Consider the following 26846-nt stretch of genomic DNA (forward strand, 5'->3'; position numbering starts at 1 on the left):
CACACAATCTCACTGCCCTTCATCCCATATCCTCTCTCATTCCTCCCTATTTCTCTCTTGCAGTTCCGGCGTAAGCGATTGTGCCTTCCCGTTATGCAGGTTATTGTTGAGCTTTGCAGCACAGTACTGTATCTATCTCCTTTCCCCTGCCGCTGCCTCCGCCCCTGTTCCTAACCATTAGCTGGTGACCACATGTTGGGTGGGCCACTTGCCTCTTGTGGTTTTCCTCTTCTGTCTGTAGCTCTCGGTTGCTATCGCAGTCAGCTAGCACCAGACAGGAAGGTACCTCCTTGTGCAACGGAGCAAGGCTGCTTCAGCTCTTTTTCCCTGTGAGCAGCTTCTTGTGTCTACTACGCAGCTTAGTTTCTTGGGGCTTCTGCTTTTGCTATGGGAGGACTGGACTGCTAGATGAAGCTGTCGGTAGCCAAAATGGATCCAGAGAGAGACAGCAGTAGTGAAGAAGCAGGCAAACGATTGGGTAAGAAAAGGGAAACTTGACTCGGTCTGGCCCATAACCTTTGAACGTAAATGTGAGCAACGGGTCAGCGTTTCTAAAGGGTTTCTTACACGACTGCTATGCACAGCCATGGGGAAGGGTCATAGCTCATTGTCAGAGCCTCTGCTTTGCATGCAGAAGGTCCCAGGTTCAATCTACGGCATTTCCAGGTACGGTGTTACCTCAGGTTAAGAACTTAATTCGTTCTGGAGGTCCGTTCTTAACCTGAAACTGTTCTTAACCTGCAGCACCACTTTAGCTAATGGGGCCTGCCGCTGCCGCTGCACCGCCAGAGCACAATTTCTGTTTTTATCCTGAAGCAAAGTTCTTAACCTGAAGCATTATTTCTGGGTTAGCGGAGTATGTAACCTGAAGTGTATGTAACCTGAGGCACCAACTGTACGGCTAGGAGAGACCCCTTGTCTGAAATCCTGGAGAAATCCTGATGGTCCTGTGTAGACCATGCTGAGCTAGATGGACCAAAGGTGTGATTCAGTATATGGCAGCTTCCTATGGACTGTCAATTATTAGACATTAAAATGCAAGAGACCTGGAGGTTTACTTGTTGGTCGGTGCAATGTTTGACTAGGCGAAGCTTGTGTTCTGTCCTTTTAAGCTGCTGTTAGATATATAGTCCCATGACTGGACTACTTCTGTCTAGACTAGCAGTGGCTAAAATGGGGACTGAACAATAAGTGGTATGACTCATAAGTGGGTTGGTTTAGCTTTAGTGCATAGTGGCTTATTTCCATTCGGTGCAGCAGGTGGCGATACATTGCTTAAGAGAGGCAGAGACTTTCTCTAGCTGGGGGAGGGCAGAAGGTAGATCTGAATCTCCTGGTGCTTCTGTGGGTGATTTGTAGCAGAGAGAACTTTGGGGAAAGCCAACAGTGGCTTTCTTGTGTGAAAGCTGGTATTCAAAAGACAAATTCTTAGGCCAAGAATGTGTTCAGATGTGCTCAGTCACTGAATATTGCATTTGCCTCCCTCCCAAGTTGCTCTTTCGTATCTGCTTGTGGATCTCAGGGTTCTCTTTTTAAAACAAAGCAAAAGTTGCTGCAAACCTGAAGTCTGACGTAGCTCAAGACTGAGGTTTCCTTGCTCTGTGTGTCGCTTATTCCTGATGAGCGATCAGTCAGTATATGTAGAAACTGAAATGGCAAAGGCCTAATACAAATGCAGATGCTTTGGGGAAGGGGATTTGGCACTGCTTGCTTCTAGTAATCTGCAGTTCCAAAAATCACAAATGATAAACCTCACCCTCTATCCCAGAACGCACCTTGCCCTTTCTGTGTGCAGGCCTGGCCCCCGCTCCATATTTTCTTATGGTGCGTTTATTGCATTCCAGCAATTGCTTTCAATGTTTTACAGCCTTTTTTGGCCTGAGAAAGTGGAGAGGCCAGAGATTCCCATATTATTAAAACTAGCAGTTCCATGTCATTGGCAAGCCAACATCAGAAATCCAGCATAATGCCAACACAAAGACCACACAAGCATGTCCCGAGCCACAGTTTGTTTCTAAGTCAAGGTAAAACTTCTGTAAGTTATGACGGCTGATTTTGGAGGGTACAGATCAGATCAGCATGAGGGCAATTCTGCTTTAGAGCCATGTGACACCTGTGGCAAATGCATGGCAAGAAAGTGAGCATATGGGCCCACCAACCAATTGTTTCTTTGGCTACTAAACATATGTGGCATAGAAATGGCTCAGGGGAGGCTAACGTGGGGCTGATTTTTGGCTGTATGGCAGCAGAAATAAGAGCCCGTGGAGCTCAGGCCAAATGAATGCACAGTAAGCAGTTGCAAGTCTGAAAGATTGTTTCAATCTTCAATGCTTAAGTGGTTAGAAGATTATGAATATTTAGATTATGAGGTAAATGTCTATATACACAAACAGCTAATGCTTATGAGTGACTGGGCCAAAACCGAACTCCGCAGTAAGGAATCGCTGCATATTGAGGCAATGACCAGTCTCTTGCCCTGGTTTTGCTCTGTATAGTCCCCTTTTCCTCAAATGAATCTTGCAGAAATGACCCAAATCTGCACTGGCATATCAGGTGCATTCTGAGCTGGTCGTTCAGGTTCTACCTGCAGAGACAGTTTGTTTTGACTGCAATCTCACTGATGTGATTGAACAAAATGCTTTGATGTAATTGAACAAAATGCTTTGGGAGTCACTGAGCCATAGGATCCGTTGGAGCCACCCTGCAGAGCAGCCTTGTTGTCAGGTTTGGCAACAATACTTTGGTGCCACAAATAAGAGCCCAAGGCCACAGTGGAGCATGAAGGGGTCTGTGATGACTGCTGGATAATTTGTGCCACGAGGGTTGCTCCATAGACCCCCACCATACAACAAACAATACCAAATGACTCGGTAGCAATCATGCCCTCCAGTTATCATTGGACTACAACTCCCATCATCCCCTCACCATTGTTCATGCTGGCTGGGGCTGGTGGGAAATGGGGTCCAACAACAACCAAAGGGCACCTCGTCAGCAATCCCCGCAAAAGTAGAACGTGATTGCTAGGCAACTGCAACATCCCACCCCCATAGAATAGGCCACATAGCCATTGGGTGCCAATAGATGGGCTGTGAGTACCCTGAGCTGCACAGAAGGGGCAAAGTGAATTTCAGGATGTGTTGCCAGCATTGCCCCACATGTTAGACTTCTGGAAGAGAACTAATGATTTGTTTCATTTTAACACTCCCATCTTAAAACATTTTCTCTGAAGTTAGACCTATGGATTTGGATGGAGCTAACGTTCAAGTAAGCATGCATAGGATTGAAACATTATTTTAATTCCCAGATTATGACTATGTTGTGATATGCATGTGAAAAGTGCCTTCTCTTCAAGTAAGCCCAGGGGCATAAAGATGATGAGGGGGAGCTGCACACACCCCACATGCACCCCTACAGCTACAATTAGTTGCAGTGAGAGAAGATAGGGGGAGCCCCGTAGACACATGCTTTATTGGGTAAAAATGCCAGTTACAGAGGCCCTTCCAGCTTCTGCGTGTTACAAATCTCCCCTTTTTCTACATGTTGGTGCCATCTGGTCACCCAGGTGAAAGGAGCATCCTTCGTGCCCCTGGATAGCTCAGCCAGTAGTGCACGAGACTCTTAATCTCAGGGTTGTGTGTTCGAGCCCCACGTTGGGCAAAAGATTCCTGCATTGCAGGGGTTTGGACCAGATGACCCTCGTGGTCCCTTCCAACCCTGAAATTCTATGGTTCTGTGCCATCCACAGCAGAGAAGAGCTGTCACGTTGCAATGGCAGGACCTTCAGCTTAGATTTCCTATCTAGTGTTGCCATCCATAGTTCCAAAATAATGGAAATGTAAAGCTTGCGGTCTTATGGAGTTGAAATACACCACTGAAGGCAGTAATTCCCTCCAGGTTTCTTTGGGGGGCCTGGCTTGCCACATGTTATTTCTTACTCAAAGGCACAGTGACAAGGGCCCTATCTCCCTCCCTCGCAATAGTGATTTTGCAGAATGACAAGGAAAAGGGCCACAGAGCTCCTGCCCACAGGAAGCTCTTTAAGCAGTGGGTAGAGATGCAGGAGTGGGGAACTTTTTTTCTGCCTACATCCCCTCGTAGGATACCTTTTTTGGGGGGGGCACTTGCCAGTGGTGGGCAAAAGAAAGCAGAGCAGTGGATGTAATACAATAATGAAATAATTATTTACAGTGAATGTAATGCAATAAGTAATCAGCATAGCTAGAGTTTCCAAGGGATAAATTTGTGCATGCTGCTGGTATTTCTTCCCTGTTCCTCACTACTCTTATTCTCAATAGAAATATCAGTATCTGTTACAGTGGCAATCTGATCACCGTCACCAAATACAGGACAGTTGTCATTTGCAATTTATTTTCAATCTCCTTTTTTTTTGTTACAATTATGAGCATAAAGGGAACATGGTCTCTTGCAATCTATACTGGCCACTAGAGGACAGTCATGTCTAACTTTGCTTTGAATGGAGCACCTGTTTCCTCAGCAAACTGGGTTCTCAAGGGGGAGGGCATTTCTTCTTTGGGTAAGTAACTGATGAACATCAGAGTGTCGTCAACCCCCTGGATGTTTATGGTTCAATTAAGTCCTTCACACCTGGAAGGAACCAGAAGTGGCTGGTGGGTATTGCAGCAGTTCTAGACTTTCTTGCAGTGTCCTTTCCAGGCAGCCTAGGCTGTTCCCTGCCCATGCAAAGCTTCTTGGGTGCATCATTGCCAGGCTCTCTTTGCACTCCTGCCCAGCACATGGGCGGAGAAAATGTCCCATAGGGAGGAAGCCAGGCAAACAAGGTCAAAGGCAAATTCTTTGTCTTGGGTGCATGTCTAGAAGATGCCGCCTCCTGAGATTTGCCTGCAAATCTGACTGTGGAGCAGTTCTACAGCTTGCTAGGGAGCTGTCCGATTCCTGTGCCTCCCTGATTTCCGAGCAGTTTCCCTAGCGGAGGCTGGTCCATTAGGGAAAAGGGGGCCCTACCCCACCAACCTTAGTCTGCCCTCAGCCGGCCCCTGCCTGCCTGCCTGCCTGATCTAGGCATAAAGGAAGCTGCTTTAGGCTGAGTCAGACCATTGGTCCATCAAGCCCAGTAGTGTCTACACTGGCTGGCAGTGGCTCTCCAGGGTTTCAGGCAAGGTTATCTCAGCCCTGCTTAGAGATGCTGGGGATAGAACCTGGGGCCTTGTGCATACAAAGCAGATGCCCTACCATTGAGCTGTGGCTCATCCCAGGGTCTACTCCTGGTTTATTCCTCCATAGACTTGGTGTTGCCTTTGTAGGACTCAACATGAGTTCGCTCTGCCTTCACTCCACCTACTGTTGGCCTCTCTGCAGGGGTAGCTGGTGCATGAGGCAAGGTGGAGCCATTTAGGTGACGGAACCGGCCCCCACCTCACCCCCCACCATTGTGCCGCTGCTAATATTTATGTGGGGCCTGAAGGGACCTGGGCCCCTTTCAGTTGGCGCCTGTGCTCACCATCTTGAACATACAATTGAGGGCCCACTGCTTCCTTTTATTAACTAATGACTGTGGCGTTCACCCCTAAAGGTTCTCCAAGGGTTAACTTGGCAGGGAGGAGATTGGCCAATGGGAACTCTCCAGGCAATTAGAGTGTGGAAGGATGGCAGTTAGAGAGGATAGAAAAGGCAGTTAGAGGTTAGAAGTCAGTCAGTTGAGTTGAGTTGAGTCAAAGGGATAGAGGGAGATAGAGCCAATGATCAGAGCTAGAGCAGAGTGAATAATAAACAGGAGGCATTAGGGATAGTTATTGGAATACTAGGTTGAGAGTTGAAATATACCTATCTGAATAACCATACAGTTATATTAAACGTTTTACCAAGTCATTTGAAACCATTACGCTTTGTACAAACAATAAAGAAACTTATGTTTTATTTTCACCGAAATCTGAATCTGAAGTGAGTTATTCATTGCCAGAGTGAATACTGGCTGGTGGCAGCGGAGAAACCATATGTCGTTGGGGCAGTTACCAATAGACCGTTAAACGTCCGGGGGTGCTGCTCAGGTCTGAGAGAGTGACCGCGACAATGACCCACATTAGGAATGCTCAATTTTTTTTTTGTTTTTTTGCCTGAGGACCACACCCACCTTTAGCCAATCTGAGGGCTGCATGCCAGTGGTGGGGGGTGGCCACCTCACATCCACCCACAATTGCACTTGTGCACACACCACCCTTAGGACATACATGCGCAGAGGCACATGCAGCTGCTGCCCCAGCTGCCCCTTGCAGATCATCTCAGGAGGAGGGCTATTGCTCCCCTCCTGCTCATCAAATGATAGATCTGATCCATCACTGGAGAATCACTGGTTGCAGTTATTCAGGGTTTGGATAGACACCTTTCCCAGCCCTTTCCTAGAGTTGTCCAGCTGGAATTTGTGGATCATGTGCTCAGCCACTGAGGTATGGGCAGCACTGTCGCAGGGACTGTCAAAACTATGTCCTGTGAAAAAAATAGTCTATTGTACAAGTAGATAATTCATAAATAAGTTTACATTATAAATGTAATTCCTGTGGTGCAAAACTTAAAAGATTAAGTCTTTTAGAATTTTAGAATTTATTAAAATGATTAATATTGATTATTCATTATTTTCTGTCTCATTTCAAAAATCATGTGAATCTAAAACCCAAACTAGTCCTGCCATTTGAAAATCATGGGTTAATTCTTTCAAAGAAAACATGGTCCTGGGTGTCATAGACCCAGGCCCCATTCGCACCATACATTTAAGGTGCTATGATCCCTTAAGACGACAGCCACACACACCCTTCTTTTCTGAGCCTGCCTGGTTAGCTGCAATTGTTCAGGAATAATTTCCCCATGGTAAAACCATTGGGATAAGCCTGACTAAGCCATGAGAAAACCTCTGAGATAAGCCTTAATAGGACTATGATCCTAAGCATATTTACTTAGTGATTGGCTACAATGAAAACAAGTGGCATTTGGAAATAATAGTGCCATCCTCTAGTCAAAAGTAAGTCCCATTGACTTCAGTGGGATGGGCTCTCAGGCAGGCATTTGTGTATAGGATTGTAGACTCAGTTGGGAGTAAGCTCTATTGAACTCCTATGTATAGGAAGGCACAGTTAATGTGTTTAGGAATGGAGCCTAAGTGCCTTCTTTCAGCTTCTTTGTCCTCCTTTCTCTCACCACACCAAGGTCAATGTTTGGTCTTTGGGGCAAGAAATTACAGAGAAAAGATATTACAAAGACTCTAGGCTGGGCTGCTGAAAGGGACCCACCCCCAATGGCTCCTGTGACTTAATAGCAACCACATGACCCACAGAAAATCAGTAAGCGAAGCTTCCTCTATTCTGCCATCAGCATCCCTTGACAAGCTGGACCTGCTGAATTTCTGCCTTCCGTGCAGCTGCCAAAGAGGTTCAGGAGCTCCGCTAGGGGAAAATGGGTGTGTGCATGTGACTTATGTATTCATTCTTTGCCCTTGTTGTTGTCGTTTATTTACCCACAACTTCACTCTGAGGTCCTAGGTTTAATTATGCTGGCTTGGAGCCCCACACAGGCAGAAGAACTGTGTCTTAGTCACAAAAGCACATAGCAGGTCCTGCACAAAGTGCTATTTTGTCAGGGGAGATGCTGGAGTCAGGTGGGAGAGTGAGCCATCCTGAACTGGTGCCTCCTAAGCAATGGTGGCATCTGATCAGGACTTTGGGGGCAGATGTCCAGAGCCCAGCAGAATGACTTGGAGCCCCTCACAATTGCAGCAAGGCTGGCTCACCCCATTTCAAAGTTGGTGAAGTAATACCAATGGCCATCTAAAGGGCCACTACAGGACCTTTAAGCCCCAAATTGCCCAACTCCCCCACTGTCCCTAAGTGGCAGGAGAGTACTGGGGCAAACCCTGTGCCAGGCAACCTCCTCAGAAATGCCTTTGTACTAGAGGTTGACGTCAATGAGGCATGACGCGCCCGTTGCCTGTGGCTGAGCCAGCTAGGCAGGTTGGTGGCCCGCTTAAAGTTTCCATGAAGCTGTTAGCTGCTGTGAATAAGCAGCTCACCCACCTGGAAGCACCAACAACCATCCTGCAATTAGAAAAGGGGAGAAAGAGAGATCTGCCCAGCTCTTGACAATCTTTGCACAGTAATCCCTCCTCGATACACACCTGCAAGGCAGGGCTGTGTACAGAAAGGAGGAGGGCCATTGAACTTGGCAAGGCAATGAATGGTTTTTGCGAGCGATGCTGAAGTTTTTTGGGGGGCCGGGTGAGCAGCGTTGTTGCAAAAGGAAAGACCCACATTGACTAGGACAGGGGTCCCCAAACCCAATCGCCTTCTAAATCCGGCCTGTGGACGGTCCGGGAATCAGCATGTTTTTACAAGAGTAGAATGTGTGCTTTTATTTAAAATGCATCTCTGGGTTATTTGTGGGGCATAGGAATTCGTTCATCCCCCCCCCCCAAGAAAAATATAGTCCAGCCCACCACATGGTCTGAGGGACATGGGCCAGCATACAGCTGAAAAAGGTTGCTGACCCCTGGACTAGGATGTATGTTTATTTGCTTTCCATACAGCTCTCTTCCACTTTCTCACTTCTGCTGAAGACATCGGCATGTAAGGCAGTATGCCCCTACTGCAGTTTGTGTAAACTCCCTCAGGTCTTGCCTCCAGTAACAGAAGAGGGCAGTGGCAGAGCAGAGGACAGCACAGTGCTCTCCCAACGCTGGTATTTCTGCACTGACATCATAATAACAGCCTTGCTCAATCAGAACAAAGGTCCATGCAAACCAGCATCCTGTTCCCAACAGTAGGGAGCCTCTGGGAAGCCCACGAGCGCCCCGGTCGGTACCCTGTGTCCAGGGGCATCTTGGGCTCTAGATCACAAAAGCCTATGCCACAATAAATCTGCCTGTCTTTAAGGTGCCGCGAGACTCTTTTGTTTGTGTTGAAGCAAAAGCTTAAAACTTAGCAAAGTCACTCTTTTTCTCTGCTCAGATCAAAGCTGGTTTGGGGGAAAGTGGCATAACGGTCAGAGCGTTGGGACAGGGACCTGGGAGAGCAGGGTTCAAATCCCCACTCAGCCATGAAGCACGCTAGGTGACCTCAGGCCAGTCACCTTCTCTTAGCCTAACCTACCTCACAGGGTTGTTGTGAGGATGAAATGAAATGGGGAGGAGGAGAACCATGTACACCACCTCGAGATCCTTGGAAGAAAAAGGTGGTATATAAATGTAATAAAGAAATATATATTTTATAATTAATGACAGGTTGTGGCTAATGTCGTGTGTGCGCCAGTTCTCAAATCGGTAAGAGAACACTGGATGCAGCCAAAGATACCTCTCTGAATTTTGTCTCTAAATCAGAGAATTTTTATGTATCTCAAAGTCTTCCTCCATGGAGCTCTACCCGTTTCTTTCTTTCTTTCTTTCTTTCTTTCTTTCTTTCTTTCTTTCTTTCTTTCTTTCTTTCTTTCTTTCTTGATGTATTAGTTTCAGAGGAGAAAGCCCATACTATGTCTTTAGTGAGCAGCCTTAATAATGAATTCTACATATGCTTATCTTGCTTCTGCGTAAACATGGACAGGATTGGAGGTCGTGTGCCACCCAAAACAATGGAATGGGGTGAATATAAGCTAACTTCAGTTGCCTTGCAGTGCAAACCTACCCAAGTTTGCTCACAAGTAAGCTCCGCTAAGTTCAAAGGGGTCTGTTGCACGGTAGGTGGGAACAGGTTGACAGCCTTCCTAGTGACCTAACTTGGAAAGGGTTTCAGTTAGTTTCTTGTAGGCAGCCAACAAAGAAATCCCATGGCACCTTCAGGAGAGATTTGTTGTGATGGAAGCTTTCGTGGACTAAAGTCCACTGAAGCAAATGCATGAATTGTTGCTTTGATGATGTTGCATCAAAAGCCCTAGCAAAATCCTGGGGGGGGGGGGGTGGTCACAGAGAAGAGCGTGGAGTCTACCGGCCATATGAAAACAACGTATTCCGTTTCTGACCCACGGATGACACTTGCTTCACCTTCACCCCATGGGACAGCAGGTGGCAACTGCCCCCATCAGACTCATTTATATGGGCCTATTCTTGGCAGGGGAGGGAGAAGCAGGCCGGTTTATCTGCTTTGATGAGCAAACAAACACTAGTGATATGAAAAGGGAGAAAAACAGCGTCCTGGGTGAAACTGGCACAGGCCCTGCCAGCTCTCTGGTAATAATTAAACTGTCAGCCCAGATTTCCCGTCAAGGTAGGTTGGCAGAGTCCCAGGTGGCACATATTATGCAAATTTCCCGGGGCGGGAGCTGAGTACCTGTTCTAGGAATTCCCCTAGAGGTGGAGATCAGGTTACTGAAGAACGCCCTATAAAAGGGACAGCTATGGGGAGGGGCTGAGCCATACAGGGAGTGGAGTCACAAATACCTGGGCACAGGTGAGCGGGAGCTGAAGCGTCCAGGACTCTGCCTTAGGAGCTTACTACTGTGTGGATTGATTAACTGCTGTCAGAGTTACTTGCCTGGTAGGTAAAATGGGGGGGGTGAGGGGGGAGAGGATGGATGTGGAGTTGCTGCGTCTGATCTGTGTTGAGCTCAGTTCTCTCATTGAGGATGCTGCTGTGGTGCACTTTCTTAGCTGATCAAGTTGCTGCCAATAAAAGAAGCAGCCCCCACCGCCAAGTTACTGATGGAGACCAAAAAAAAATAGGAAGCCCTTCACCTTCATGCTCTGCTTATGAGCTTCCAAACGCACCTGACCGACCAACACTGGAAACAGAATGTGGACCAGATGGATTTCTTGGTCAGGACCAGCCAAGGAATTATTATGCTTTTTGAAGCCTTGGAAAAGTGAAAAACGTTTGCCTCCAGTGCCCATCCATTGGGCAGTTTGTAGTTCTCTGGCAAAAGAAAAGGAAAGACATGCTGAGTCTGGGCTGACTTGCTTTCACTGGTTTTCTACTGTAATTTACTAGTTGCATACCTCCAACTTTGCTGTGCGGCTTGCAGAACTGATGGGATCCCTATCCTGCTCAGAGGACTTACAATCCATGACCAAGCTGAGATGGGGAGGGAGAGACATGGGGATTGGCAGGGATGAATGATAAATGGATGGGCAGCTAAGGTGAGGCTCTCATTCAGAACAGGCTGTTTTCATAGAGCCAACAGAGTTTTCTCTCCAATAGCCTGGAGCATCGAGTGGGGGCTGGTGAAGGGCCGAGGGGCTTCTTGGACACAACACAATAGCAGGAGCTGGGAGCTTTAGAAGTAGCCTGAGAGTCAACATTGACTTTATGGCTCCAGCCTAAGCCTGGAAAGAGAAGGCAAAAAAGCAAATTTTAAAAATGGGCTTCTTGGGAGGTGCTTGTGAGTCCCAGGGCTGATTAAAGGTTGATGGGCAGGGGACCTTTGTGAAAGTAATAAGCATGAAAACTCTGTTTCTTGTCTCTTTGTCCTTTGCTGTATCGGCTAAGTTTGGGGGAGATGTAATTTCCCTGCCAAAGCAAAGTTATTGGGACTGTTCCTTTTTATTTCAAGCCAAAGACTTAACAGTGGGCAGTGGGGAAATGATATTTAAAAATAAATAAATAAAATGAACGATAAAATGAACTAGAAACGTACTTTGATTTGTTGTGGGAATTCTTCCGCTGCGGTCCACGGACCTACACAATAAATGCTATTCTATTGTGGGAATTCCTTGGTTAGAAATCTGTGCTTTGGCTTTGTACTTTGGGATTCTGGCTCAGATATTCATGAGTCTTGGACAGATCCCAATCACAAGGGACTTGAAGGACGGTTGAGAATATGAAAGAGCAGCAGTATGCTGGGAACTAGGTGTATTGGAGGGGTGGGAGGGAAAGGCCATGTTTGATCAAAGCAAGCTCATGGAGGAATGGGGCTGGTGGAGCCGGCTGGATCCATTCCCAAGTCTAACAATTCCACTCTTCTGGCAGAAAATCCCATGGCAGGATCCTGTGAAATCAGCAATCTCATCTCGAATTACTTCAGCGCCATGTACCAGCCAGAAGAAGCACCACCCGACCCAGACCTACTGACCCACCTTGGAGATGATGATAACCTTTCTCTCACTTTGTCTAACACCCAGATGGCCACAGAGACAACAGGTAGGTGTCCCTAGCTTATTGCTGCAAGATGCGGGTACAATATATATATAGGGAACAATGGAGACTAAACATCAGGAATAACTTAAGAGCTTCTTTGACAGTGGAGCAATCTCCCACAAGAGGTGGTGGACTCTCATTCCTTGGTGGTTTTTAAGCAGATGTTGGATGGCCACCTGTCATGTGTGCTGTTATAAACAAAAATCTGCCCTTATTCCCTTATGGGGTACACAAGAGCCCTTGTAAAGTCCTTTGCAGGTTCTCCATCGGCAGGAGTAAAAAACAAGAGGCCAACCAGAGAATAATTAGAAGCAAAGCAGCTAGTAAGCTTGATCTTTATTGCAACAGGGTTGACCTCTCCACACACAGGAGAGCGGGGGAGGGAACCAGAACCATGCGTGCAAACACTTATAAAGACATTTCAAAAAATTCCCCCTTGGACTCCCGCCCCACCCCCGAAACCTCACACATACATCACAGAAGGGGTGTAACCCAAGACCACTCCCCCAGATACATCATAGCTACATCACAGAAAAAGGTGGTCTACAGCAGAAATCTGAGTGGGTTGTTTACCTCCTGTCTGTCACTTCATATGATAGTGTCATATCTGATTGCCTTTCCTGGGTAGCCTGGCCATTCCTTTGAGATGGTGATTATTTAATTTCTGAGAAAATGGGAAGGTTCCCTCACCCACTCCCTCCTTGCAGAGAAACATTTGGTAAACATTTGGTCAGTTTTGAAAGTCAAAATGGTGTCAGGACTGTCTGCCTCAGACATGTGGCCTTGTTTGCTTGGCACACTTATGAACAATTATTGTCTATCAGCAAACCTACTGGAGTAGAGGTTGGAGACTCCTTCCAGTGTGATCTCACCCCCACTTATATAGGTTGAACCCCTGATATTCTATGGGGTGATGGGGGTGCCCTCCACAAGATGTCTCCAGTATTAGTTCTACTTAAAGTAGACTCTTTGAAATTAACAGGTATGACTAACCTAGGTCCATTAATTTCAGTGGGTTTACTCCCTGTAAAACAGTTGGACAAAACCCAAGCTCCCATCAACCCTGCCCATTGGCCATGCTGGCTGGGGCTGATGGGAATTGTAGTCCAACAACACTTGGAGGGCATCATGTTGTCTACCCCTGCCCTTAACCAATGCACATGGCAGTGGGGGCTCTGTGGCCCTCCTGCTGTTGTTGGACTCCTATCATCCCTGGCCATTGGGCATGCTGATAAGAGCTGGAGTCCCAACATCTGGAGGGTTATCAGGATCCCTACCTCTGATTTACATGAAGTGCTTTGAGCAATAGAATTGTGCCATATAACACCAAGTGTGCCATATAACACTGATAACACTGCCACTCGCCTTATTTAAAGATTAGACCCTGCAGAAGACCAGAGGCTGAGGCCTTCAGAGCTGAATCCTTGTAGAGAAGTAAAGTTGAGTAGTTTTATACAAGGTGCACTATGTGAAACTCAGGGGACTGTGAAAAGCTACAAAGGGCGGCTGTTTTGCAAGGGAATGGCCGCTGGGGCATAGAATAGCTCTGCATGCATTGCTGTTCTTGGCTGTAGTACAGTATTCTAATGAAGTCGTGGCTGGTTGAGCTGGGAGCAGAGAACTGTTGTCCTAAATGACCTCACCCCAGTGGGGAGGGGCCTGCCCAGAGATAAGGGAACAGGTGACAGGTGTGCATGTTAACCCAACCACAGTGACTAAGCGAGATAAATGCTGTGCGTAAGTGAACCGGCCACACCCTGTGCTGTTCAGCCAGCAAGAGTGTTCCAGAGGCTGACTTGGCCGAGCAGAATCCCATGTGGCGCTTGCCCCACTGAGCCCCATCTCTCCATCCCTCCCCCCCTCTCTGCAGGCAAGCCGACATGGTATGGCGAGATGCCACACTGCTGGAGCAGGGCTCAGGTGCTGGAGTGGATCAGCTACCATGTGGAGAAGAACAAGTACGATGCCAGCGCCATCGACTTCTCCTGCTGCAATATGGATGGCTACACGCTTTGCCAATACACGCGGGACCAGCTGGGACTCATCTTCGGGCCCCTTGGTGATGAGCTCTACGACCGCCTGCATGAAATCAGTAAGTGCAGAGTGCCCTTCCTTTGATGCAGAAGGACTCGAGGGAATTGCATTTGGTCCCCAAGGCTAGAACCATATCAACTCACAGTGCTTGGCTGAAGCAGAGAGGATTTCAGAAAAACAGGCGCTCTTGCGCATTTTCACACCAGCCACACCACATTTACAAATGGCAAGCTTTTTTTTTTCTTCATTCCTCATGCCAGGAAAATCTCTGCTTGCTAAGTGACTGTGTGTCCAGCTGTTTCTCAAACCAAAAGAGCAGGACCTGTGAAAAAGAGTGGCAGTTCTATCTAGGTAGCATCCCATGGCCCAATGGTCCCTCTTGACCAGGAGGGGCACTCCCATATTTCTGGTCCCAGTCCTCTGTAAACCAGTGCCACCATTTTGCCCCCAATACCGAGGGCTGAGAACGTATCTTTTAGCTTGTTCCTGAATTAGGAGGAAAGCAGGGGCAGCACAGAGCAGCGCTTGGTCTTGTTATTCACAAAGAATGTACTTTTCTCCCTCACTTGTAGCATCTGTCCCGGATGAACTTGGCTGGATCATGTCTGTGCTAAGGAGCGAAGACGTCTCTCAAGAGGCCCTTCTGGACTCCAGCCCATTAGGTGAGGGGGGGAAAATATGTATTTGCTTGCTCTGCTTTGTGGTTAATTGCCTATGCTCTCTCTTTCTCTGTGTGCACACATTAAACCCTCAACTTCTCCCTTTTATTTATTCATAGAACTGGGAAATTCCTACAATCAGGACTACCTGGAAGAGATGAAGTTAGCAAACATTTTCTCCCAGTCTGACCTTGGCTACATCTCTGGGGCCATGTCACCAGACAGCTCAGCATCTCTAGCAGGTATGGATCCTCCCTCCCCCAATTCTCTCTTGGTACCTGTAACAAACTACGGCTCCCATAATTCTTTGTGGGAAGCCAGGGCTGCTTAAAGCGGTATTATAATGCTTTAAATGGAATGGCATGAAAGTGGCCTAATATTTTCTCAGATTCCAATGGGTGCCCATTGAGGGTACTTGCTGAATCCCACAATTACAGTTAGAACATGGGTGGCTTCAGGGCTCTTAGAAGAAGCTGACCTTCCATTCTCTTCCTTTCTCAGGGACGATGTCTCAGAGCCCTCAGTCTCAGGACTCCGGTGGAAGTGACCTAGATCTCGACCCCATAGACATGAAGCACTGCCACTTTTCTGATGGTAAGATATAGAGGGGATTATCAGTGGAAGGTCTGGATTTTAGGAAAGTACAAGTTTGTTTGTGTTTGTGCACACATTTGCTCTAGCAGCTTCACCAAAGCAGCAGCTTGCATTTTCAAAGGCAAAATAGTTAGATGGAAGACAAAGATTACTGACCCACCATAAACAACAGTGGAGAGATGTAGGGCACAGTTCATGTTGAAAGGGGAAATGAGAGTGTGTAGCATATTGGGCTTGGCAAGGATAGCATTGGGTTTTAAAAAATAAAATCCTAACTCTGCAAAAGAAGGGACAAATTTGGAGATTAATCAGAGTAGACCTGACACAGCTTAATTGCAAAAAAATGTATTTATCTGAAGCATTTATACATTGCTGTTCAGCCAAAAAGGCCCCCAAAGTGGCTTTTTAATGCTAAAGCCGGGTAGACTGAAATCAATCACTACAACAGAACTGAGATATAAAGTTAAACACTTCTGTAGGCAGGTAGGTAGCCGTGTTGGTCTGCCATAGTCAAAACAAAATAAAATAAAAAATTCCTTCCAGTAGCACCTTAGAGACCAACTAAGTTTGTTCTTGGTATGAGCTTTCGTGTGCATGCACACTTCTTCAGCACATGAAAGCTCATACCAAGAACAAACTTAGTTGGTCTCTAAGGTGCTACTGGAAGGAATTTTTTATTTTATTTTGTTTTGACTTCTGTAGGCAGAAATTGTTAGAACCCAGTTTTGAACTGCAGGTTTGTATCATCCAGAGAGAGAACTGATTTAGAGAGATGATTTTATCCATTGTTAGAAATTCTGGCTCTCAAGTGCTACTCCCCCTTTGAAGGTGGGTGCCGAGAGATTCCAGTTTAAGAATTGTGATCTTTCAATCTAGAAGAAGCTTAGTGGTAGAACATCTGCTTTGCAGGAAGAAGGTTCCAGGTTCAGTCCCTGGCTATCTCTAGGTAGAGCTTGGAAAAACGTTCTCTCTGAATATCTGGAGAGCTGGTGCCAGGCAGTGTAGACACTGAGCCAGATGGACCAACACACTGACTCAGTATAAAGCAGTTTCCTGTGCTCCTGTTTAATCTCACTTCAGGTCCTTTGGGGGGGAATAAGGCTAAGCATGTCCTCCTCCTCCTCCCCTTTTCTACAGGTGACTATGCAGAATATAAGAAAGAAGATCTCAAGAAGCGGAAAAGGGGGCGGCCCAGGAAGGTCAGCAAGGACAGCAGAGACTGCCTGGAGACCAAGAAAAGCAAACACTGTAAGTGAATCTCTCCCACTTGGGCAAGGACTGTTCTGGGATATTTTGCTATTGCATGTTATCCAAGTGTTTTGCCCCCAACACCTTCTGCACCACCACACAGATTAAGGGCACTGTAGGAACATACAAATGTCTTGCTGGGCTGTGTAACCACTTGACAAGACAGCTCCATGGCAAGGATTCTCGCACCTAATCCATTAGGACAGTCCCAGAGGCACTGCAGCTCCTTGCAAACCAATGCCCTTTATTCCTCCTGAGTGGCGACAGGGGTCATACGGCTTATCAACTTCATGCATACTGAAATGTCCCCCTTCATAACAGTTCCTCAGATGCAGGGCTGACCGACTCCAGCTCTGCTATTGGCCTAATATTCTACCTCCTTGGGAGGTGTGCAGCCTTCTCAAAGGGACAGCCAAGTTTCTGGTGCCGTGACATTGCCATGGAAACTGATTTATGCCCTGGTTTGGCATTCAGTTGGCCTCAAAGGCTAGGGACTGTTCTGTTCCTCCAGGTAGTTTGAATAATATGACCTCCCTGCTCTCTTTTTTTCATGACCAGCTCCAAGAGGGATCCACCTATGGGAATTCATCCGGGACATCCTAATTCACCCAGAGATGAATGAGGGGCTGTTGAAGTGGGAAGACCGACGAGAAGGCATCTTCAAGTTCCTGCGCTCCGAGGCAGTGGCTCAGCTCTGGGGGCAAAAGAAAAAGAACAGCAGCATGACCTATGAGAAGCTGAGCAGAGCCATGAGGTATGTACTTGTGCATTTCAGTCTGGAGTAGAGAACCTGGAGCTTTTCTGATGTGGTTGGACTGCCAGCTGTCAACAGCCCCAGCCAGCATGGCCAATGGACAAGGGCTGATGGGAGATGGGCCTATCCTTGGATTTGTGGGTATTTTAAAACCACCCCACCCTTCAATCCTCCTCCTCCTCATCATCATCCCAGGGCAGTTTTCATAGAAATACAAAAACAATTAAAACCAAATTAAAACAGATAGCAGGGCTGAAACGATGTCTAAAGAGGTCTGGAGGAATACTATGATCTCTGGCTGACACTGAAAGGACAGCAAAGAAGGTAGCACTATAGTCTCCAGAAGCAATTCTGGCATTGAGGAAAGTCAGAGCTAGAGAGATCAAGGGCAGCAAATGGACACAGGGGTAGCAAGGGATGGAAACTTGAGCAAATGCGGTTGCCGGAGGCCGGCCTTGGCCAGCCAGATGACCTCCAGATGTTTTGGGCTACAACTCCCATCAATCCCATCACTGACTGCAGAAAGGTTCCTTGGTAGCGAGGAGCAAGTTTAACCCCAGACGGCTTCACACAAAGTGGGCTCCGAGGAGAGGTTTGAAGAAGAGAGAAGTGGGACCATGAAGAAGTTTTGGGAGGGAGCCCCAGGCACTACGGGGCAGGGAGCACAAGAGAGTGCAAAAAGAGTGTTTTGATTTGGATGACAGAAACCTTGCCTCTAAATCCTCACTCTGCTCCAAAGCTTTATTGGTTAGCTATGAATAAGTCACTACCTCCTATGTCACTGGTCTGTGATGGGAGTAAGATTGGAGCTTTGTGTTCAAGGCAATCTCATATTTGATTGTGTACTATATTATTTCACCCTTCTTGTAGTAGTAGTAGTAGTAGTAGTAGTAGTAGTAGTAGTATTTATTTATTTATAAATAACCCACCCCAGCCACTCTGGGTGGCTTCCAACAGAACGTTAAAATACAATAATCTATTAAACATTAAAAGCTTCCCTAAACAACTACTATAATACGTTCCTAGTCCTCTTTGTTTCTCCTAGGACTGCTTTTTTATATTTACTTTTTTATATTAAAAAAATGTAGCCCTAACACTGTCCTTCCTTCCTTCCCTCAGGTATTACTACAAGCGGGAGATCCTCGAACGAGTGGATGGCCGGCGACTGGTGTACAAATTTGGGAAGAACTCCAGTGGGTGGAAGGAGGAAGAGGTTCAAGACAGGAGCTAAGAGCTGCAAGAGCCACACACGGACTTGGACATGGCCCATCCTTGCTCAGAGGAGCAGCTCTGAGCACAATATGCACTGACGTGGGCTCTGGGCCCCTTAAACTGCTATCTCCAGCAGTGTGTGTTAGACTCCAGCCCTTCTATGGGGCAAAGTGTGTGTTCTGGCTCCTAGCTGGGAGCTCAGGTAATTACAGCTGATATTTTGGCTCAAGTAGGTTATTGTGAACCATTATTACTTTGTTGCAATTGGACTCTGGCTGACATCTTGGCTCTGGATAGGATTACAACGCCTTTGGCTGTCTGCTGCCCCGCACAGAGCTCATCAAGGCAGGAGGAACTGGGTGTTCTCTGCAATTTGCTTTGTCCCAAGCGGGCCATTCACAGGACATTCAACGAACGGTCTGCTGATTCACAGAGAATGCCATGGCCAACTGTGCATAGGGAAGGAAGATGTGCCACTGTGCCTTCAGAATATGGGAATGCTGATACCCAGTTTCAAGTAGTAATTGGAAGTGAAGCTTCCCACTCAGATGCAGACTAGTTGGTGGCTAATGTTCCTGTTTAACAGGCAGAACTTAGCTGGTCAGTCTTTGAATGTAGGACTCCAATAATTGTGGATTTCGCATTGTATTGGAAGGCAGAGTTCAGGAGCCTCTTCATTGGCTCTTCCCCAGTCAAAACATTATTTGGGGGGGGGGAGGAGAAGTTGTCTTCTTCCCAGAAAGCACAGCAGCCTTTCCTATGATTTGCATCTTTTCACTCTTAATTTATGTGATATATGTAAGTGTGTTTATATAATGTACATAGATATCTATTTTTTTCATAACTAAAGCTGTGTGATTGTATCAGGAAGCACTGGGCATTTTCAGAACCAATGATTGTTGTTGCTAATATTCAGCTGGGCTGAATGAAAAAGGAAATCTTTTATTTTGAAATCAAAGTGTTTGTAGGATGTTGTACTCGCTCGGTGACTCCAGGAGAGCCCTGCGTGATGTACAGGCCTCCTGCTTTTTAATAATAATTAACCAATAAATCATTGTTTGTTGGTTTTTAATCTCTGTGTTCTGCTGCATATTGACAAATGTTCATAAGGGAAGAGAATAGATGTTCATCCGGCTTGGATAGAGAGGGACACCCTTTTCTTCTATCCAGCATGTGTCTCTCATGTTCACATCATAGAAACATGTCCCTCATTGAAAGACGTTCTAGCTCTCTGATCCCAGATGGGGAAACTTGGAGCCCTCTAGATGTTTCTGGACTAAAATCCCCATCATTCCTGACCTTTGGCCACGATGGCTGGGGCTATTGGAAGTTGAAGTCTCACAACATCTGGCAGGCTACAGTTTCCCCGTCCCTTTCCAAGAGGTGCAAGAGAACGTTATCCTTAATCCATTCCTATCCTACTTTGTTAAGTAAGGAAATAATACACATGAAAAGTCCTGTTAATCAGTCCGAAGGACCATAAATTCTAGCAGATGTCCTTGCTTTGCTACCACAATCCACAGCTGCTCTCTCTGGTCTCTAGAAAACGCAGCACAGCAGTGAGCACTCAAAGATCCTTTTATGCAAGGTAAATCACTGAATGGAGGGAGACATAGGTCAATTATACTGCACATACATTGCATGCAGAAAATCCCTGTTGCAATAATATTCCTCTGTCAAAAACCATTCAACCTACCATATTTTGGCTGTTGGGTAGAGTAAGGTTCTGCCTGCTTTATCATCTCTTCTCTCCTTGGAAGTTTGTGCCATTCTGTAGGCATCCAGTCGCCCACTGCCACACACACATTTGTACCCTTTGAACACCCAAATTCTCTGAGAGAGGTTAGAGGGACTGAGCTTCCCATGTCTAAACAAACAGCAGTTTTCTATTCGCCTCATCAGTCTTAAAAGTTCTCTACACAGAAGTTATTTACACCACTCCTGTCCAGATATGCAAATACTACCTCAGAAACTGCACAATACCATTTCCACTGCTAAGCATTCAGAAAACATCTCTTGTGACTCAGAAATACACAACCACCCAATTTATTTTATGACTCAGGCACACACAATTGCCACTATTTCTGTTTTAGGGACTTAAGATATGAAGAGTCATAATTCCAGTTTCATGGGTTTCTCAAGACAAACAACCGTAGGGCACATTTTGTTCATAATCGAGGGAGGAGGTAAAGAGATGAATCAATGAGGCATGAATAGATACTACCCGGTTTACCCTCCCCCCCTCCCCCATGATTAAGTAGCCTTGTCAATGCCAGCCATGAATTCAAAACACTTAAGGCTTTCTTTGTAATGTAAAGGTTAGGGCAAACTGGGGGTGGTGGTGGATCCAGCCCAATCGCCTTCTAAATCCGGCCCCCAGACAGTCTGGAAAGCAGTGTGTTTTTACATGCGTAGAACTAAGTTTGTTCTTGGTGAGATGGCTAAAGAGGGGTGAGATGGCTAAAGATAGCTTTGTCATGTATAATGAGATAAGAATCCAATGTCTTTGTTCAGACCAGGTCTCTCCATGGTTTTAAGTTTGGTAATTAGTTGCAATTCAGCAACTTCTCTGAAAGAGGTTTCAGTGTATCTGAAGAAGTGTGCATGCACACGAAAGCTCATACCAAGAACAAACTTAGTTGGTCTCTAAGGTGCTACTGGAAGGAATTTTTTTTATTTTTTATTTTGTTTGTACATGAGTAGAATGTGTCCTTTTATTTAAAATGCACCTCTGGGTTATTTGTGGGGCATAGGAATTTGTTCAGGTTTTCTTTTTTTCAAAATATAGTCTGGTCCCCCACAAGGTCTGAGGGACATTGGACCAGCCCCCTGCTGAAAAAGTTTGCTGACCCCTGGGTTGGGGGGGGGGAGGCAGCCCTTCTCCCACCCTCCACTCCAAACAGGGGCAGTGCAAAAACTCTCAAACTTCCCAAAACAGTGTTTAAACTAAAGCACACATTTGAAGCAGGGAGAGAGGGTGTCTTGGTGTGAGAGTGTCAACATGGTAGCATCAAGCAACTTTTAATAAAATTACATCAGCAAAACAAACATTAACACCCAATATGAACTTTTAAATCCAATGACAAATGAAACTTTCTGAGTTATTTGCCTAGTGTCAATTGAAACTTTTTGAGTTACTGCTATAGCAGCTACTTTTCACACCCTGTTTAGCTGTGGCTGAAGGATAATTTAAGACTCTGGTCAGCAACTAGCTGTATTTACTGCACGATAGCTTTGAGAAATGGGTGGGCTGAAACCCAAGTGGGTGATTGGGGAATATGTGGGAATATGTGATACAACTATAAATGGCCGTGGCTTCCCCCAGATAATTATGGGAGCTGTAGTGTGTTCAGGGTACAGTGTGTTGTTAGGGAGACCCCTATTCCCCCCACAAAGCTACAATTACTTGAGTTTCCTGTGAAGAGGGAATGATTGTTAAACCAGTCTGGGAGCTGTACCTCTGGGGCAGAAATAGGAGTCTCTTCACAACTCTCAGCACCCTTAACAAACCACATCTCCCATAATTCTTCGGGGGATTGTTTAAATTGATATCATAGCACTTTAAACGTATGGTATGGATGCGACACTAGTTCCGTTGCTTCAGCTGCCTCTCCTTCCAAACTTCTCTTTCATTTCTGGATTAATCAGATGAAGGAATCAGGCATCACTCTTCAAAGGGACAGATTTGGCACAGGAGGCCTGTTGCTGACTTTAATCTGATTTCAGAGAATGGGTTTGGGAAATACCAACACACAGTGCATTAAACTTCGGCTGTATCACTTTGCCAGGGGATAGTTGCCAATCACCTGAATACATGTAACCAGGTTTTCCAGTCAATGACAGAGTTTTGTTTCCCATCCCTCCTCCAAGAAGTTCAAGGTGGATTACAAGGTCCGCAGTCCACAGACACACCCTTTGTTATCCTTTTATGACTCCGAGAGATAGGTTGAGCTGGGAGAAAGAAAGAGAGAGTGGCTGGCCCAAGGTCATCCAGAGAGCTTCATGGCTCAGCAATGATCTTAACTGGGCTATTTCTACACTCAGTCCAGTTCTCTGCCCACTGGACTAAACAGACTTTTTCACCAGGTAAATCAATCCCTTATACATGTCACAGAGGTACCAACTAAGGTTTAAAAAGTAGATCCTCCTTTTTTCTTAGCAGAAAACTGCTTGTAGGCTTCCCAGTGGCAGCAGACTGGGCACCATAGCTTTTAGCCTTATCCAGTTCTTATGTACAATACTAAATTATAATAATGTTTGATATTTCCCAACATCTACATCTTTTCGCCAGAAGTAAGCATCCGCCTTCCCCCAATACTTAACGTTTGAAATCACATCTTAAATGACACTCCTCACCAGCAAAGTTCAAGGCCAAAGCTTATATGACAAATGGGAGGTTTGGGGTTTAAGCCTGCCTGGAAACCAACTCTTGAAGCTCTGTTGCTAACTCTGAACATGCTCAGAAACACTCTCCTTTAGCCAGCGGATAAAGGCAGGAAAAAGAAAAGTCCTGGTTAATCTATAGAAGGGATGTTCAACCAGCAGATTGTGATCTACCTGTAGATCCCCAGCTGATCCTGGTAGATCACAGGATCCTTATCGTGTACAAAAAGTTATTGGGGGGGGAGCTAAAAAACCCTCTGTGCAATCCTCCCCCCAAAAAAGCTCAATAACCCTGGGCACTTCCCACCCCATGCACGCTCCTCCTCCCTCCATTGACAATGGGTAGATCACTGCCGGGGTTTTTTATACTAGGAGTAGATCATAGTCTCTTGGGAGTTGGACATGCCTGATTTATAGTCTGTGTCACTGTCAGTTGCCAATGTGGGGAGGGGCAAGACAGTGGGGAGCTTGGCATGGTTCAGGCACAGCAGTGGGAGCCTCCGATTGACTCTGCCACTGTGTCTGCTCCAGGTTGATGTCTCTGCCACCTTGTCCCTCTCCCTGTTGGTAAACAGCAGCAACACCTGCCATTGGGAAGCCAGGTGAGCTGCACTGCTTTGTCCACACCGCCAGCCACTCCTGCTCTTGACATTTTGAACAGCAGCTTGGCTACACGTCTCGTCTTCACTATCTCGTTTACAAAAAAAGTAACCAGACTCAGCAGTGATGAGGTGATGCTCTGAAGGAGGGAAGCAACAAATCTACTACATGGCAAAAAACCAGGAAGAGCATGCAGTATATGGTATATCACACCCAATCAAAACGCAGCCCATATTAACCTCACAGTTATGTCACACACGTCATAGTTGTGATAAAGACAAATGTACTCAGAATATTTCTAGACTATTTTCAGATGAAATTCAATCCCATATGGGCAAATTGGGTTGATTCAGAGGCCTTAAGCAACAAATACACTTCTTTCTTTCTTTCTTTCTTTCTTTCTTTCTTTCTTTCTTTCTTTCTTTCTTTCTTTCTTTCTTTCTTTCTTTCTTTCTTTCTTTCTTTCTTTCATGCTCCCAGGCTTTGGAGTTCTCATTTTACTTCTCCTTCAGGTGCCCAGCATTGTATTATTTATTTGGTGCTCCCCACATCCCTATCTAGTATCTTCCCTATCTAGTATCTTCAGGGTTAAACAGAGAAAGGGGGGGAGTTCTGGGTAATGGAGGAGCATGTGACCTTTCATATGTTGTTGGAGTACAACTCCCATCATCCATGGCTCTGCTAGCTGGGGCTTGTGGGAGCTGGAGCCCAACAACATCTGGAGGGCCACAGGTTCCCCCTCCCTGCTCAAGAATGTCTGCGTGACTTTAGGGTTTCCCATTTGTCTGCACTTAAAAGTGGGTTACTTATATAGGCATCACAGTCCTAGATGAGCTGTGACTAGGGCTGCCTATGGATTTGGAGCCAACATACTTCAAAGGCTGCCTCCTCCCATATGTCTCATCTTAAATTCTATAGCTGACTGACTAGCACAGGGGTCAGCAAACTTTTTGAGCAGGGGGCCGGTCCACTGTCCCTCAGACCTTGTGGGGGGCCGGACTATATTTTGAAAAAAAATATGAACCAATTCCTATGCCCCACAAATAACCCAGAGATGCATTTTAAATAAAAGCACACATTCTACTCATGTAAAAACACACTGATTTCCGGACCGTCCGTGGGCCGGATTTGGAAGGCAATTGGGCCGCATCCAGCCCCAGGGCCTTAGTTTGGAGACCCCTGGACTAGCACATCGCTATCTATGGTGATTTAGTCTGGGGAACAAAGGAACAATAGGACAGCCTAATGATGGGGCATTCCTCTCCCTTGAAAACCTGTCAAGTGTGAATATTGTTTAGCAGTGCCAGCCCTACCATTAGGCAAAATGAGGCAGCCAGGAAGCAGATGCTCATTCAAACCCCACAACAACCATGTGAGGTAGGCTAGGCTGAGAGGCAGTGACTGGCCCATAGGGACTTCATAGCTGATTGGGGATTTGAAGCCTGGTCTCCCAGGTGCTAGTCCAACCCTCTAACCACTACACCACCCTAGCTTGAGTTCAGCCTGCCTGCAGAAAGCAAGGCACTCAGCTGCTGATCGATTATTCCTCTATTAAAAAGTGAAAATCTGAATCAACTGTTGCTTGAACATCTTCCCTGTTCCAAAGACCTCACAACAGAACAGGGTGTGCTTATACCTTTAAATAAACAGCCTAAAGCTGCAGGCACTGGTTTCTTTGGAACAGGCAGCATCCTTGCCCTCTATGCCACTTGGGCTGGGGCAGGTTGGAAGCGAGGGAGAAGGAGGCATAGTTGTAGCATGAAGTAATGAAGCTCAGGCAAGAACAGGTTGAGGGGGGGAGAGAAGGGCACAGTTGGGGTGGGTGAGGTATTTATTTTCAGTCAATAGGTAACGCGGCAGGATTGGCAGGCAGGCAAGAGCAGCTTGTCACGCATACTGCACTCTGGCAAGCTCTTCATGTTTGCAGAGGCTCCGGCTTGGTGGATCTTGTTACCCAACAGGGCTGGGAGAATGTTTAACCAACTCGGGTTGCAGCAGAGCAACTCCTGCCACCGTTCCAGCCATGATCCACACTGCAGCAGTAGCACCCTGGTCTGCAGAGCAACAAGGGAAGCAGGGGGATAAGACTGAGAGTGGACTCTTGTGCAATTTTGGAGGTGGGTGGGACGGGACTGGAAAGCCCTGTGGTGTCAAGGCTGGGGGCAGGCGAGCAAGAGTATTCTTAAGACACGTCCAAGGAAAGAGGTTGCCTTCAGCCTGATTTGCTTATTAAGCAGGGTTGTCCCAGGACGATCTTCCCAGGAGCAAATCCTAGACAGTTCACGCTCCTAGAAGCAGCCGTTCCTGGAAAGAATTCCTCTGGGGGCTGGGAGGGGAGAGGTTGCTCTGGGAGGGTGTGTCCTTTTCTGGGACAGAGATGCTGCTGAAGTGCAAGATCAACTGGTAATTTTATGGCCTCATTTTCCTCCAGTTTGTATCCTGCCTCTTTCCTCTCACAGAGTCTGGAGCTAATAAACCCACCATTCCAGTTCTGGCTTACAGTATCCTATATATAGCAATGAGTCCCCAACGATGTGTAGGGCACGTGCTACAAGCCACAATGGCTTCCCTCTGCCTCCACAATTGGAGGCAGCAATGCTTCTGAATGCTACCGTAGTTGCTGGAAACTACAGAAGGGGAGAGTGCTCTTATGCTCGAATCCTGCTTGCGGGTGGAATCTGGATGGCCATTGTGAGACTAGGATGTTGGACTTAGATGGTCCATTGGGCTTGATCCTGCAGGCTTATATTCTGTTCTTATGAGAGATGCTGATGGGTGCCTTGGAGAACACCAGGCAGCATGCTGAGTGCATCTGCCACTCTTATTTTAATTTATTTCGCAAAACATATATACCAATTGCTTGTTAAAAGAAGCTGGATGGTGTTTTACTAAAAGAATGGTATAAATGCAGTTAAAAATAGCTATTTAAAACATTCACAAAATAAAACCAAGGACAAGCTAAAAACAGATGGAAAACACATGTCAACATTTGTGGATAGGCTTCCCTAAATAAGAATGCTTTTAGCAGGTGCTGAAAAGAGTACAGTGAAGGAGTCTGCCAAATGTCAATAGGCAGGGAGTTCCAAAGTATGTCCACTGGGCTGGGAAGACCCCAGGCAGCATTGACCCCTCTTGTCTCTGTTGGTGCCTGGAGCAGTGACATCCTATAAAAGGAGGTGGTGTGGACAAAAGGGGGGAGGTTCCCTCCGCAGCCCTTCTTCTTCTTTGGTGATCACTCGTAGTCGAGTAAGATTGTCTTCCATAAACACGGTTTTAACA

General features: G+C 46.4%; 1 protein-coding gene across 2 annotated transcripts; it reads left to right on the top strand.

The window, feature by feature from the left end:
* Positions 1-381: 381 nt before the first annotated feature.
* ELF3 (E74 like ETS transcription factor 3) lies at positions 382-19294 on the top strand. Of its 2 annotated transcripts, none has more exons than XM_033153100.1 (9): positions 382-478; positions 11916-12086; positions 13954-14175; positions 14690-14779; positions 14896-15018; positions 15278-15370; positions 16508-16618; positions 17177-17372; positions 18492-19294. In XM_033153100.1, exons 1-9 carry the CDS (start codon positions 409-411, stop codon positions 18601-18603), a joined length of 1188 nt encoding a protein of 395 aa, XP_033008991.1. In that variant the 5' UTR covers positions 382-408; the 3' UTR covers positions 18604-19294. The 2 variants fall into 2 exon arrangements, with proteins under 2 accessions (XP_033008991.1, XP_033008992.1); XM_033153101.1 differs by lacking the exon at positions 382-478 and adding an exon at positions 10342-10487.
* The last annotated feature ends 7552 nt before the right edge of the window (positions 19295-26846 follow it).

Source organism: Lacerta agilis, chromosome 6, assembly GCF_009819535.1.
Source record: "Lacerta agilis isolate rLacAgi1 chromosome 6, rLacAgi1.pri, whole genome shotgun sequence".
NCBI classification, from domain to species: domain Eukaryota; kingdom Metazoa; phylum Chordata; class Lepidosauria; order Squamata; family Lacertidae; genus Lacerta; species Lacerta agilis.

Excerpts from the sequence above, each read along its gene's own strand:
- ELF3 (XM_033153100.1), top strand. The coding sequence starts at position 409 with ATGAAGCTGTCGGTAGCCAAAATGGATCCAGAGAGAGACAGCAGTAGT. Across the intron at positions 16,619-17,176 it reads GACCAAGAAAAGCAAACACT|CTCCAAGAGGGATCCACCTA; the intron begins GTAAGTGAATCT and ends TTTCATGACCAG. Across the intron at positions 17,373-18,491 it reads AAGCTGAGCAGAGCCATGAG|GTATTACTACAAGCGGGAGA; the intron begins GTATGTACTTGT and ends TCCTTCCCTCAG.